The 15,173-nt window shown below is 46.7% G+C and overlaps 1 protein-coding gene and 1 long non-coding RNA gene across 2 annotated transcripts; both read left to right on the top strand.

Moving 5' to 3' along the window:
• The first annotated feature begins 257 nt into the window (after positions 1 to 257).
• LOC123643598 lies at positions 258 to 3,489 on the top strand. The gene is made up of 3 exons (XR_006736843.1): positions 258 to 1,497; positions 2,361 to 2,786; positions 2,958 to 3,489. It is a non-coding gene; the product is annotated as an uncharacterized LOC123643598 (long non-coding RNA).
• Positions 3,490 to 9,248: 5,759 nt separating this feature from the next.
• Positions 9,249 to 13,777, top strand: HOXD1 (homeobox D1). The gene is made up of 2 exons (XM_045559190.1): positions 9,249 to 12,270; positions 12,639 to 13,777. Exons 1-2 carry the CDS (start codon positions 11,655 to 11,657, stop codon positions 12,974 to 12,976), a joined length of 954 nt encoding a protein of 317 aa, XP_045415146.1. The 5' UTR covers positions 9,249 to 11,654; the 3' UTR covers positions 12,977 to 13,777.
• The last annotated feature ends 1,396 nt before the right edge of the window (positions 13,778 to 15,173 follow it).

Raw genomic sequence — 15,173 nt, 5'->3', positions numbered from 1 at the left:
CCACCCGAGTCCGTGTTTCTCCCCGTACGGGTGCTGGGAGGGGAGGCAGTAGGGAAGCTCACCAAGGCCTCGAGGCTGCTCGAAGCCTTGCCACCAGGAGCTGGGTTGAGAGTGTCCCGGAGCAGCCTGGGCTGCCCACAGCAGCCGCCATTGTGTGCAAGGCCCCACGGGTTCCGCGGCGGGAGAGGCCATACAAAGGCAGCGCAGGGAGGTCTACTTCGTTTGCCCCAGGAAAAGAAATGGCTTTTTTGCTCAGGCCTTGGCCAGCTCTGCTTTTTTCTTAAAGAGTCCGCTTTGGGAGAGGCGAGGATCAGGGAGGTTGTGGGGCCCCCCCCCTGAGGTTTAAGAAAGAGGTGAGGGCCGGGAGCCCTGACCCCTGTGTGAGGGGTGGCAGTCGTTTGGGCGTTCCTGGCTGTTCTGTCCAGGCAATCAAGTATGAATTAAGGCAGTATAGCAATGGGGTAGCCAGAATGGCCTGTTGCAAAATGGGAGGTGGGGATAGGAAAGAGATTTAGATAGAGGCAGAGCTTTCTTTGCAACCAGGAAAAACTCAGGACCCAGCCTGGAGTGAAGTGCTTAGACCCAATTGAACTAGCCAGGGGGGGATGGGGAAGTAGCAGAGGAAAGGCCTGAAGAGTAGTCCTGGCACTGGTGAGGAGGGAAGAAAGGGCAATTCAGTACATATTCTGCCTCTTCGCTTTCAGAGCTCAGCCTCATCCAGGAAACTGACAGAGAAAAATCCGCCTCTGATGGAATCATTAAGTTAACCATCCATTTGTACCATTTCTTTGTACAGGCTTTCCAATGAGAGAGAAGGAGAGAATATAGAGCAAGTACGTTCCCCTCGGTGCAGCCCCAAGCCTAGTCCCTATCAGAGACACATCAGCCAAATTGGTTTCCAAGGCCCCAGAGGCTGCTAACCTTGCTGAACAAGTTTTTTCAAATTTCTATCCTTAAGGAGTATTAAAAGATAGTGATTACCTATACTAGCTGTTTGTCCCTTCTCCCTTCCCCAGTCTGTACCAGCCCCCCAGCCCTTGAGTGAAGTGCATCTTCTCAGCTAGAAGGATTGGAGCTCAGGCCCTCCATCTGTTGAGGTTTTTCATTAGGGAAGCTGAAAAGGATGTGTGTGGGTGTAAGATTGAATAACAAAGTAGCCCTTCATTCTAATAAGAAGTGTTCCTGTGCTTGACCTGGGGGAGCCAGAAGCTTGTTTACACCTTCAGTATTCAAGGGACTGTCACAGGCCCATTTTGACTTTATCCTGAGAATTAGCTGAAACTTCCTTCTCATGTCAAGAAGTGGTTAATTCCAGTAACAGGTCTAGGAAGGTCCTCTTCATCTGGGAGTTCTTGGCATTACTTTGGTCCTTTTTTCAGAAACTGAAAGAAAAGAATAGGAAGAACAGAATTTTGTGAAGGCAAGAAGAGGCAGAAGGCCCTGTCTGCACTGGCCTCTGACGTGACCACTTCAGGGCACTGCAACTTCCCAGAGAGGGTACGTACTTAAGGCTCATGGGAGCAGGCCTACTTATTCCTAGACACTTTGGGCACAGGAAGCTGAGACTGGGCTGTCACCAGCCAAGCCTTTACCAGCTGTGAGGGCTGGCTCTCAGATCTCTCTTGCAAAATGACTGTACGGAGAGAAAAAAACACTGGGTAGGTGAGTTCTCTGAACCTACTGCATTGGTGGTGCTGGAGAGAAAGGATGGTGAATGGAAAGGATCATCACAGAGGATGAAACGTTAGTTCTCATCATGCCTTTGTTTTCTACTCCAGCTAGAAATGCTCTTATCTTTGGGGTCCAAGGTTGGTGTCAAATGGATTTATGTACCTGGCCTAAAGCCCATGCCTGAATAGTTCCCTCAGGTCTCACACCCACTTTGGCAAGTTAGAAAATACAAAGACAATCCAAGGGCCCATTTTCAGACCAGGTCTAGCATGAAGCACAGTGCACAAAAGATTTCCACGCACAAGGGAAGAGCCAAGGTAGATGGACGTCCAATCATTTGCAGTGGCAGAGGCAGGTGAAGGGTCCCCTGGAGATCTGTAAGGTATAAGCTATTTGCATGAGTCTTCTTGTTCTAGATTATGCGGCAAAATGCCTTGAGTGGTTCCTATGGCTAATCTGGATAATTTTTATGTAAGAATAATATCAGAAAAATCACAAAAGAAGTAGGGTTTTAACCTCAGGGCCAGAGGGAGTAGACCCTAATTTAAAGAGGGATTCATGGAGAGCTCTGGTACAGACAATGTGTTTTTCTCTGGATAGCAGACTTTAAAACCAGGCCAGGAGGGCTTGTTGGGCGAGGAGTATCCCTGACATTTGAGAAGGCCTTTTGATGGCTCTATTGTTCACAGCGCTGCGGTACAAATACCATTCCCCTCCTCCACCACCTCCGCAAAGGCCAAGTGGAAAAGTGGGTCGGGTGAGCTGAGCTCTAGGGAGCTGGTACAAGGGTCCCTCACCCGCTTCTGCTATACTTTGGGGCACTGACGACGCCACCCCTGCCGCCTGCAGAGGACACATAAAGGAAGTCCTGACCTGTCCTCGGACCTGGGGATAATCTGGGGAAGGGGCTGACGTGGAACTCGAGTCCGAACGCCTCTGGCCCCCGCCGGGAACAAAAGCTGCCGCCTCCCAGGGCGGTCTGGCGGGCGCGCAGCACAAAGGCCCTCTCGAGTCCGCGCCGCCGCCGTGTGACGCGCGTGACGCGCGCGCGCAAGGGGCCAGGCTACAGGCGGGCAGTGTTCAATCCACCTGGAACACTTTGGGAAAGACAAAAGGTGAGTTCGTCACCCTAAGGGCTGGCGGCCGCATCTCCTCTCGCCCTCTAGGAGGCCTGGGGAGGGGGCTGGGGTGGAGGATTTCTCTGTGTGCGTCTGTCTAGGGTGGGGAGCGGGAGAGGTTTGTCCTATTAAGAGTTCATCAATCACCCGGTGTGCACTTTTCGCTAGACAGCAGTTCCTCCTACTTCAGAGCATGTCTGGGCCAGCTGGGATCCGACCAGAAACCGCAAGCGGGGGAGACGCAGGCGAGCAGGCTGAGCTCTAACGCAGGGCGCGACCCGCTGCCGGGTGCCCGCGCGGGAGCGACGTAGCCAGGGCAGCGCGAGGCCCCAGGGAAGGGCCGGCGGGTCACTTCCTCACACCCCACCTCAGCTTACCCAGGGCGCCCAGGGACTTCTCAACACGCCTGTACCTAAGCCCGTCCCTGACCCACAGTGACCCTGCATTCTCCTGTGCCAACACACCTCTTGCTTGTCCAGGTAACACCCTTAAACGCTGCTTTACCCCCAGAAAGGGAGGAATCCATCTTTGAAGGCAGGGCAAGAAAAATCCCAAAGGAAAGTTCTTGCAAAATGTTTAAGAGCACCTATCTATCTACCTGCAGGAGTATTTGTGTGGGAGTAAGTAGAGTAAGACTGCTGTTGAACTTGGAACTAAACTTGAATGGTATTTGAAACAACAATAAAAATATACTTATAACACCAACCACAGTGATATGCCTCTCCTCTCTTTTTTACTGTGCAGGAAAGACTAAAGTATTTTAACTTCAGCTCTTTTGGTTTCGTTTAGAAATACCACAAAGGAATAGACTCTGCAGGTTTCCGGGGGCAGTCATTAGCCTTGGAGCTGTTTACAGCAGGAGTGAGTGCTGAGGCATTCTTACACCCCCTCTGGAGTGGTACATGCTGTCCTCTTTGTAAAGCCTAACAAAATTCTGGCCTAGTCCCCCTTTTCCATATTTGCTGGGGGACATCAGCTGAGATGTTTCTAACATTTAGTTAATCTGTTGCTTCAGCCCACAGGAAACAGCCCCTGAAGGACAGAAAGTTCTAGCTTTGTCCTCTTTCCCCCTCAGCCTTCTCTCTCTCCATCCCTTTGGGTAGAAATTAATTTGCTTCAGAGAAATGTTCCATCATTTTGCTTCAGATAGATATAAACGGAAGAATTAAGGCTCACACAGTGTCCTGAACTCATTAAGCAATGAAAATACTGGTCCTGTTGTCCTTGGTTAAGTCTATCCCTCCCCCCATGGCTTTCACCAATAGCCACCTAACAGCTCCTCTTTGCACTATGCTGGGCTCTAGGATACACAGATGAGTCACTACTGGTTTGTGCTCTTCAGTCTGGCAGGGAGAGAAATAATGAATCCTCAAACAATGAAATGGGTGCTGTAACAGGTGTGGTCAAAATGATCCTGAAATAAAAAGGAGCCACTAAGTACTGTAATGTCAAAAAAAGATTTTCAGAGGATGTAAATTTGGCTTCCTAAAGTATAAGAGTTTTTCAGGCCAAGGAGGGAAGGATATACCAGGCAGAGAGAGCAATTCATGCAAAGGCAAGCAAGGAAGAGAGCAAGATCTCCTTAGAAGAGAGTAGTTTGGAGTGGGGGTCGTATAGTGTTCATAAAAAGGAGTCTGGACCTATTCCATAGGCAGTGGGGAACCACTGAAGGTTTAAGCTGGGACTTGAAGTTATGTATTTCAAAAGCTATTTCTTGGGGATACTGTGTCTGACTGGAGAAAGGAGAAAGAGGAGGCAAGAAGAACAAAAAAGGAGGCTGCTGCAATAATTCAGCAGAGAGGAACTAATAGGGTGAACAGAAAGATATTTAGGGGGTAGAATTCACAGGGTTTGCCAATCAATTGGATGAGTAAAAGAGGAGTTGTGGATGCTAATCCCTAGGTTTGAGGGCCCGAGTGGATAGTCAGGCCATTCACCAAAATGAATAGAGGGAGAAGACTTTGCAGGGGAATCTAATGAGTTCAGTTTCAGGTCTACATCGTATTTTCTGCTTTGCTACTAATACATTGTGTGACCCTAAGCAATCCACTTAATCTTTCTGGACTTCAGTTTCATCAGTGAAACAGTCAATAAAAATATCTACATCATAGGTTTATCATTAGAGCTGTGTGTGTGTGTGTGCGCGCGTGTGTCTGTGTGTGTCTGTGTGTGTATGTTAGGCATTATTACCTTCACTGGGTCCAAGTGAGTGTACATAAAGCTAAAACCTAGTGAAAACATACCCTCACCCCCACCATGCTGATTAACACTTAGCTCCCTGGTGGCCAGTGAGAAATAAGTCTCAGGGAAATTAAAAGCAACACCCTACTGCTTCCCAGATATTGAATCCAAGCTAATGCTTAGGACTAGTTCAGATCAGATTGCTAATCAGAGCCCCTCTGCTTTTGAGGGCTACTCTCTGGAGAATTCATGCAGAAATGTGGTCTTGGTATCAGACCACTAAAGAGGAGGCCTCTTAGCAGATGTCAGAAAGCTTTTTTTTTTCTATCATGTGTTTTTCAGGGAATGCTTGAAACCACCCACTCTCTTTTGAAGCTCCTTCAGCTCTGTGTGGAACAGTGTAGTATAGGAAAGTGTTGGGCATCTGACTTTGGCCATTCACACTGGGTGTGACTACAGCAAGTTGTTTATCTTATCTGTGTATTATCATTTGTAAAACAGAATTATGAAAGGATCAAATAAAGAATAATGACATTTAGGGAGATGCTATGAAGATAAATAGAAAGTATTATTTTCCACTTATCAGTTTGGCAAAAATCAAAAACTTTAATATCCCACTGATTGGGCAAGGGTGTGAGGAAACAGGAACTCTCATATGTTGCTTGTAGAAGTGTAAATTGATTCGCTTCTATGGAGTGTAGATTGGCTAAATGTATTAAAACCTCCAGTGCACATACCTTTTGACTAAGTAATTTCACTGACAGGAATTTTTCTAATAGGTTAAAAAAAAAGCTTGACTATATGTTTGCAATAGCAAAAGATTGAAAACAAACTAATTGCCCGTCAACAGGGACTGGCTAAATAAATAAATTGTGGTCATTGTATACAGAACAGCATGAAGTTGTAAAAATGAACCAGAAAGTTCTATATGTATTTATATGGAATGATCTTCAATTTACAATAGGGGGAAAAACATGGTGCAAAAGAGTCTATTGAGCATCCTACCATTTGTGTAAATAACTGTAGGGAGATTATATATGTGTGTGTATGTGTATGTGTGTGTGTGAGAGACAGAATTGTTCAGGTAAAAAGTATCTCTGGAAAGATAGACAAGAAACTAATAAAATTGATTGCCTATGTGAAGGGGAACCAGGTGGCTAGCGACAAGAGAGAAACATTTTTCAATGCATAGCCCTTTGTACCCTTTCAATCTTGGACCATGTCAATTTAAATTTATTACCTATTTTAAAAATAAACGAAGAACAACAACAAATAGTTAGTACAAGTGTAGCTGACCTGGGTGTGCCTGCATGCATTCACACATGTCCTTATTTGTACTTGCTCTATCCAGTGAAATTAATCTTAGGACACCTCTTGTTTTGTCCCCACAGGGCCCTGATGCTGATCAACCCAGGAAATGAGAGGATTCTTTACCCTTGCTTGGTGGTAAAGGGGATGGGGATCCGGGTGCATCTCTCTGCCCTCTCTTGTAGAATTAGCTCATGGTGGGGCTGCAGAAGTCTGGTCTACAGGTTTAGCAAACAAATCCCAAGGGAAGGGCAGCAGGTCTCTCGGTCAGTCCCATTGACTGTGTGCTCCCCCAGAAGTGAGGGTGCTTCCTTGAACACCGTCTGCTCTGCTTGCTCAGGATGGAGGCCTGCCACAGCGCACAGGAGTGGCTGCCTTACTTCTCCCTCTTTGCAGACTATGGAAAGGCAACAGACTGTGGAGAGTCAGGAGAACCAAGGTGGTTCCATTTTTGCAGGGTGGCTTTACTCTGAGTAAAGTGACTTCCCTCTAAAATTGATGTATCTTATCTCTAAAGTGCCTTCTGGTTTTGACATCTTAGGCTGTAAAAGGTCAGCCTTTAGCCAGAGGAAGGTTACAGCTTATGTCAAAGGACATTTGGCCCCCTCTGGATCCCTGGGGCTCACATGCACATTCCAGATAATTTGGGAAAGATGGAAGGAAAACAGAGTTGAATCCTCCCTCTTGAGATCCCCATTCCCCACTCCTTCCTTCTTACCACTGCCTCAGAACCACTTGAAATTTCCTTTGAAGACTGGAAGAGATAAATTTCTTTCCCTACCCACCACACTGGTGTCATCAAAGCCAAGACTAGGGAAATGGCAAGAAGCAGAAGTGAGCTGTCTCTGCAAAGCACTAATTGGGCAGCAAAACTTGGGAAACTTCCTACTAAACTACTTTTAAGGATATTTTCTGGAACTGCAGCCCAATTGGACCTAAGTTTGAGCTTGCCATCTCTGCCCTGCCGCCCAACAGACTTCTGGATACTTTTCAGGTTATACTCATGGACCAGCTAGCCATGACCTCTTACTGTTCATGGTCCCTTCCACAGAAACATCTCCTTTTTCCCTACACTGCCCCCTCCCCACCCCAACTCCTAAAGCAAAAATTTTCAGTGTATTTCTGAAGAACTTTGCTTTAGGATCACGCAAGAGGCTTGTTAAAAATAAAGATTCCTGAGTCAGACCTATTGGATTAAAATTTCTGGGGATGGACCAAGGCACTTGAATTTTTTTTTTTTCGTTCTTCTTCTTCTTTTTCTATTTTTTTTTTTTTTTTTGGTAGAGACAGGGGTCTCACTCTGTCACCCAAGGTGGAGTGCAGTGGCACAATCATAGTTTACTGTAACCTCAAACTCCTGGACTCCAGTAATCCTTTCACCTCAGCCTCCTGAGTAGCTAGGACTACAGGCATGCACCACCACACCTGGCTAATTAAAAAAAAATTTTTTGTAGTGATGAGGTCTTGCTATGTTGCTCAGGCTGGTCTTGAATTCTCCCACCTCAGCCTCCTAAAGTGCTGGGATTACAGGTGTGAGCCACCATGCCTGTCCAGAACTTGAGATTTTAAACAAGGTTCTATGGTGATTCCCATCCACACAAAGTGGTTTTGGGAACCAATGATCTAAAGATGTCCTTTAGCCAGTATGAGTCATGGTAAAGACACACCATTCTGTCCATTTTTTATTTCTGTCCAGCAAACATTTATTGAATGCCTACCATGTGCCAAGCAATAGCTTGACTTTTAACTGTTTTCCTCAGGGAGGGTCATGTTATCAGACTTCCAAAAGATTTAAAATTCCTGTCCTTAGAACCCCTTTCATCTCCATTTCCATCCTAGGATGAATAAAGGATGCTATAGAGAACTACATCCTCACCTAAATTTTCTCTTAATGTGGCTTAAGAGAAATGATACTCCCTCTTTTTCACCCCCCAAAACAAGAGATTTCCTATACTTTAGGGTTTTGGAGCCAAGAGTTTTAATATGCTCCAGTGTATCCAGGGGGGTAACATAGTGGGGCGTGTGGAGGGTGGTTGCCAGGGGCTTCTTGGGAACAACTTTCAACACATAGAAGACCAGAAGGCCACCCTTCATCACTTCTGTTTGTAGAAAAGAAGTTTGCTATTAGAATGGGAGAGAAAGGTAGTAATGGGGGAGGAGAGTGGGTAGGGAGTGGCTGCTGTGGTGAGCAGGATGGGAGAGATTTCAAAGCATTCCTACATCAAACACAACCTGGAAATCAGGCCCCTCTGCTGTCACCTCCCACAGAGAACTCAGCACCAGGACCCAGCAGGGCAAGTGACCCTTGGGAATTCAGGGCTTGACAAGTAATAAAATTAGTAAGACATTTCCCCCATACCCTGTGAACATCTAAGAGACAAACTTTAAAATTACTAAAAATATCCTAATATATTCACATTTCCTTCATTTCCTCTAAATAATATCTTCTAATTTCTCCTTAGAGAATTATAAATGAAGATTATTCTAGAGTAGATTTATAGTATAGCTAAGACCTGTGGCAGAAATGAATCTCTTGTTCTTTTGGTTTGAAAATGTCCTTTTCCCCAGCCTAACGTTTCCCTAAGAAAATGTCCTTATATAATAAAATAAATCCTTGGCAAACATCTGTTCAATCTGAGTATGAGATGACCACAGTCTTGACTTCTAACCTTAGTAAACGAAGAAGCAGCCCCAGAGTGGAGATGCCAACTCTGAGCTCCAGGTGTGGGATATGCCAAGGATTTGGAGATTAAAGGGAGTGGAGAGAAGGATCAACAGAATGTAGCTTTTTGTGTGCAAGTATCAGTGAACTGCTACTGGGTCTGAAATTAAAAAAAAAAAAAAAAACAAACTCACTCTTTTAGGACACTTTCTTCCCTCAGCAAAAGCTAAATCTCCAAAATTTCTGCTTGAGGGAAATACTGTGGATAGCTCATGGGTACATCAAAGTCAAGGCTTAATTGTGTCAGGAAGGACCCAAACTTTGCCCAAAACACTTAGCAGAGAAAACATAGTCTTCATTGCATGACATTTGCCAAGGCACCTAGGCTGCCTATTTTACCTGAAACCTTAGAGAAAAGGTTCTTAAATTTGATGGGTTTTGGTCAGACTTGCCAAACAATCAGGCTGGCTTTTCTGTCTTAACCCATGGTTTGCAGCTGCCAGGATATCTTTCCCAAAAAGATTTATAAAGCCAAACTTCCTTCTTGACCCATGGGGCCTCCGGGTTTAGGAGTTGTGACAGGACAAGTACCATCTGAGAGAGGATTGTGAGAGCTGGGATATATTGCAGTAAAAACTGCCTATTATAATCTAGTCAAGGGGAGAGGAGGGTCATTGTGAACTCAACACCATCTTATTTGCTGATACTTCTGCATTTTTGCATTAATGGCACAGAAGGAGGGCAGTGAAGAAATGCATCTACATTTGAAGGCTGAGCTAGCTCCAAAGAGCTCTATCATTTCCTGACCAGGGTGCTAGGGAAGAACCTTTATTTTTCTCTTCTTAAAAACTATTTAGGACAATTGTCATTTGATTGGGCACAAGACAAAAGTAGCAAAATCAAACTTGAAGGGCTATTTTCAGCACAGGATTCCATCTCTTATTCAAACTCAGGGACTCTAGTAGTGCGGGAACCACAGACCCCTTTGGTTTTGAGCTCATTCCTAGGTGTCCACCCTGACCCTTCCCCATCTTGGCTCAACTTCAGCCTCACCAGCAGTCCATACTTTTGGCTCAGTTTATTCACAAGTCCACATCTCTATAAGGAACTTGCTCCCTGGACTGTGATGGCTCTTATTCCCCAGATTTCCTCAGAGTGGGACTTTAGGCAAGGGCTCAATTGCTCTTTCAGGACAAGTGGATCAGTAAAACAATAATAAAACCTTGGTAACCGTAACTCAGGCTGTAATAGATCAAGTTTTCAAGGGTACTTGAATAAGCTAAGAGTAGACTCTTTAGAGCGTCTTTCATTTTTTTTTTTTTTTAGGAAACCACTATCTTTCATTACTACTGTGTGTAAATAACTTCTATTTATTTAATTTATTTTCTTACAGCCTTAAAAAGGGAAACATTACAAGAAATACCCAAGGAAGTTGGAATGATTGTCAATGTACAGCTTCTCTTTGTAGCCTTTCTACTCTTCATTTCCTGTGCCAATTGCACTTTTATTTCCCGACTCTATATTCAGTAAACAAACCCTATTATCAAGGGAAAGACGTGAGCCCATTAACATTGTGAGCCCTCAGATTTCACTCGCAGGAGACGACACAGCACTTATCTGATGGAACAGAAGCTTTAATTGCTTCGAGGTACAAGGCCGTCCAAACCTCTGAGATATGACCCCTCCCTGGAAAGGCTTTGCACCCTCCCTAACAAACACCCGTGTCTGTGCCAGCCTCCCAAATAGGAGCACAACGAATGTTCCATCACGACAGTGGATTCTTTATTGACAATCCGGTCAGAGGGGGAAATCTGCTAAATGTCCCCACAAAGCAGAAACTTTATCTTCTGTCCAAATCAAAACCTGGCACTACAACACTGGCTCTCATCATGCCGCCACAAATTGCAAAGGGTGGAAGAAGCTGAAGGGAATGCTGTGAAGTAACGTGAAAAGAAAACAGTCAAAAAGTGAAGATTTTGTCCTGCGCTAGCCACACAGCACTTACAGCGTAACATGTAGTCCCGTGGGCAGTAGGGAAGAGGGGAGAGAGGGAAAACCAAACATCTGCTCTAGGTTTAGGAGGGAGATGACATCAGTGCCAAGAAAACCGAAAACGCACAGGACTCAGAAAAAGGGAAGAGGAATAACTTTACTTTCTCTGGAGAAGGACTAGTAGCAATCCCCACGGGCGGAGCGCCCTGCTCCCGATTAACCCCTTCCACACCGCGGCGCCTACGATCCGCCCCCGAGGGACTAGCCACCCACGGATCCAGAAGAACAGAAGCCGCCCTCCCCCCTCCACGCCGTGGCCATCACCCGAGCGGCCAGTCCTGCCTTTCTCCCCCAACCTCGCCCAATACCTGTCCGAGGAGCCGGCTTCCTGCGCTCTCGCCCCGCCTTCCCCCGGCCAGCCCCCGGGCCGCGGCGCTCTCCTCCGGGCCGGGGGCGCTGGGCGGCGGCCCTCGCCTGGTCTGGCTAAGTTGGCGGCGGGGCAGGCGCGAGGAGCCGCGCGCCAGTCGGAACCGGGCCGTGCGGGGAAGCCGCCCATTGGCTGGGTAGCGCCACGTGGCCGTCCCCGCCGGTATATTAGGCCACTATTTACCTCCGGTCTGCTCGCCATGGCTCGGCGAGGGCAGCTCGGGTAGAGAGGGCCGGGGAGCGGCGCAGACGGCGGCAGTCCTGCCCAGCGCCTGCCAGGAGGGCGGGCTGGAAGCATGAGCTCCTACCTGGAGTGCGTGTCGTGCGGCGGCAGCGGCGGTGTGGGCAGCGGCGAAGTGCTCAGCTTCGCACCCAAGTTCTGCCGCGCCGACGCCCGGCCGGTGGCCCTGCAGCCCGCACTCCCCCTGGGCAGCGGCGACGGCGCCTTCATCAGCTGTCTGCCCCCGGCCGCCCCCGCGCAGCCCCCCGCGCCGCCCTCGGCAGCGCCCAGGTACTCGCCGTGCACCCTGGAGGGAGCCTACGAACCGGGCGCCGCACCTGCCGCGGCGGGGGCCGCTGACTTCGGCTTCCTGGGGACTGGCCCCGCTTACGACTTCTCCGGCGCGCTCGGGAGGGCGGCCGACGACGGGCACGTCCACTACGCCACTTCGGCCGTCTTCTCCGCCAGCGGCTCCTTCCTCCTCAGCGGCCAGGTGGATTACGCGGCCTTTGGCGAGCCTGGCCCCTTCCCGGCGTGTCTCAAAGAGCCAGCCGACGGCCACCCTGGGGCCTTTCAGACCGCGTCCCCGGCCCCGGGCGCCTATCCCAAGTCCGTCTCTCCCGCCTCTGGCTTCCCCGCCGCCTTCAGCACGTTTGAGTGGATGAAAGTGAAGAGGAACGCCCCTAAGAAAAGTAAGTCCGTGGGCCTTGGACGGAGGCACGAGGGGTTGGGGATGGAGTCTCCTCCGCGGACTTGCACTGGGAGCGCGTTGCCGCTCTCTTCCTAGACAGCAGTTTGGTTTTATGGAGGAAACGCGTTCCCGGGCGTTATTAAAGCAGAATTCCACAGAGCATCCCCTGAGTCCAGGCTCAGAAAACGTGCAAGCATTGAGAAAATTACAGAAAGGAGCTCTTCGTGGAGCGTTTCTCCTGGCGCAGCTGTGTTCATAGAGACCAGGAGGGCTGCGCTGTGACTTTGATTCTAACTCTAGCCCCACTGGTCGCTCATGTTCTGTCTTAGCGTCACCTTGTCCCGCTGACGCCTTGTCTTTATGTTGCAGGCAAATTCGCCGACTATGGAGCCGCCAGCCCTTCCAGCGCGATCCGCACGAATTTCAGCACCAAGCAACTGACAGAACTGGAAAAAGAATTTCATTTCAATAAATACTTAACTCGAGCCCGACGCATCGAGATCGCCAACTGCTTGCAGTTGAATGACACCCAAGTCAAAATCTGGTTTCAGAACCGCAGGATGAAACAGAAGAAAAGGGAACGAGAAGGCCTTCTGGCCACAGCCACCCCTGTGGCCTCCTCCCTCCAACTTCCCCTCTCTGGAACAAGCCCCACTAAGTCTGGCAAGAACCCCCAGAGCCCTTCTCAGGCCCAAGAGCCTTCCTGAGGTCCAGTACTGAGGCTAAGAAACCTTGGCCTGAAGAAGTCACAGGTCACCCCCACCCCTATCTAGACTTAGGAGCTCAGTTTAAGACCAAGGTGGGCGAGGGCAGAAATCAGTAGAGATTTCACTTGGGAAATGAAGTATCTTAGTTGGCTTCTGAGTTCTAGGCTGTATGTACAGATATTAATTTGCTGTCTTGCAAGCCACTTGTTTAGGTATTTTTTGTGTCCTGTCAGGGAAAAGGTGCCTAGCTGCCAGCCCAGCTCTGCTGCTATGTTGCCTAACTTAGTCATATGCAATTCTTGGGTACAGAGTGGCAGATCATTGATTGCTGAATTCTGCCAACCCTCTGATGTGCTCAGAAGAGCACCTGCCCAGTTTTTCTGGTTTTAATTTAAAGGACAAGGCTACATGTATTCAGCTTCTTGAGATGACCAAAGCTAGTTAGGGTCTCCTTGATGTAGCTAAGCTGCTTCAATGATGATCTTCGCATTTGCACTCCAGTTTTGTTTTTGTTTGTTCTTTCAAAAGCAGTTTCTACCTCTCCATGTGCCTGAGTGAAGATACAATCGCTGTTTGTAGTTACTAGTTGAACAAATCCACAGGGTGGGTTAGGGTTAGAACCTGAACTACACCTTGACATCAGTTATTCAAACTTGAATGTAAATATATACAGTATGTATATTTTTAAAAAAAGTTTGCTTGCAATCAACGTATATATGACATTTAATGTCATAGCATGTAAAGGGTTTTAACTTTTTTGTAATAAAAATTACAGAATATGCTACTCTCCTCTTTTCCTTATACTCTTTTTGTCTTGCTTCTTTCTTTAAAATTGATTGTTTCCTCTATTTAGAATTTCTTGATCATGCTACAAGAGTTTGTTTACACTGATAACCTTTAAAAGTAACACTTCTTACAGGTTGTGTACACACACAGCAAGTTATGGACAATTATCTGAGCAGTTTAAGAGGAGAAAAGTACTCTGCCAAATATCCAAGTAACTAAAGAAATACTTTCCTTACCTTAAGTGCCCTAGTTTTATAGCGGTTGTGGAGACTGCACACTAACTCACAGGTTAGGTTCCCACTGTGGGAATGTTGTAAAGCTAAGACACTTCAGGGAGATCTCCATGTTCTTTTGTTTCCTGTCCTCAACAAAGGAAGAGGAAAGGTGACCTGAAGACTTTGTTTCTTGGTTGGTGTTCTCTGAGAAAGGAAGCTGCACATCAAGAAGTTCTCAGCGGCTGAATTCCCATTTCCAAAGTCAAAAGTTACAAAGGAGACTGAAGAGGCCAATAGTCAGAAGTTTCTACTTCCTATAACCCAGACTGAGCATCTGGCTGAGAGCATAGACAGTGCCTTTCTGGTTTTAAAAATGAAATATTTTCAAATGAATTCTTTGGAAGAGATACAAAGACAAAATTTGAAAGTTGGCAAGAGGATATATGGTTAAAAAAAAAAACAACATCAACCCTCTTCTCTAATCTTATTTCCACCTAACCTCCCATTTCTCATCCTTGGAGGTACCCATAGTTGACCAGCTTTTATGCAACTTTATACAAATATGAAAAAAATACAATATTTTGTACTTATACACAAAATCAAATGGATACTTGAGATAATTGTCGGGGTAGGTCATTTTCCTCACTTTATAGCTATGTTTTTAAATTGTTTTCCAGTTCAACAGAAAGGCTTAAAGGCCCAAATAATCCAAATAACAACCTCAGCTTTCCTTTGAGTTAGATTTCTAGATTCCAATGCTCTGAATCTAATAATTCAGAAGTCTAAACAACTGTGAAGGATTACTTTTCCTATAAAACAGCAGTGTGATTAGTTGTCTTAAAAGATGTAAATTACATGTAAAGTCTTGTCCTTTGTACTCACAGTTTAATGGAGTTGAAGAAATAAAATTATCAGCTCTAACAAACTCAGCTGATTAGAGGGAAAAATACCACTTAAAAAGCAGGTCTGTCAATATTATTCTTATGTTTCACGATCTGCCCTTCAATAACTTGATGTTAATCAGATTTTGTTCAAAACAACAGCCCCCCAGCCCTACCCCCACCCCAACTCCCCCAGCTCTGCCGCTATTTGAATAACCTGTTAAAGGACTTGTGATCTGTTCATTTCCAGCCACCTCTGGGATTCCCTTGCAGTGGTCTTTGACATGGCAATGTTTCCTTTTTGATAAGCATTCA

This window comes from Lemur catta, chromosome 8, assembly GCF_020740605.2.
Source record: "Lemur catta isolate mLemCat1 chromosome 8, mLemCat1.pri, whole genome shotgun sequence".
Taxonomy (NCBI): Eukaryota; Metazoa; Chordata; class Mammalia; order Primates; family Lemuridae; genus Lemur; species Lemur catta.
This window is presented reverse-complemented; position numbering and strand designations above follow the sequence as displayed.

What these genes read in the sequence shown, in the direction of transcription:
- HOXD1 (XM_045559190.1), top strand. Translation starts at nt 11,655, where the DNA reads ATGAGCTCCTACCTGGAGTGCGTGTCGTGCGGCGGCAGCGGCGGTGTG. An exon ending in GAGGAACGCCCCTAAGAAAA is followed by an intron (nt 12,271 to 12,638) that starts GTAAGTCCGTGG and finishes TTTATGTTGCAG; the next exon opens with GCAAATTCGCCGACTATGGA.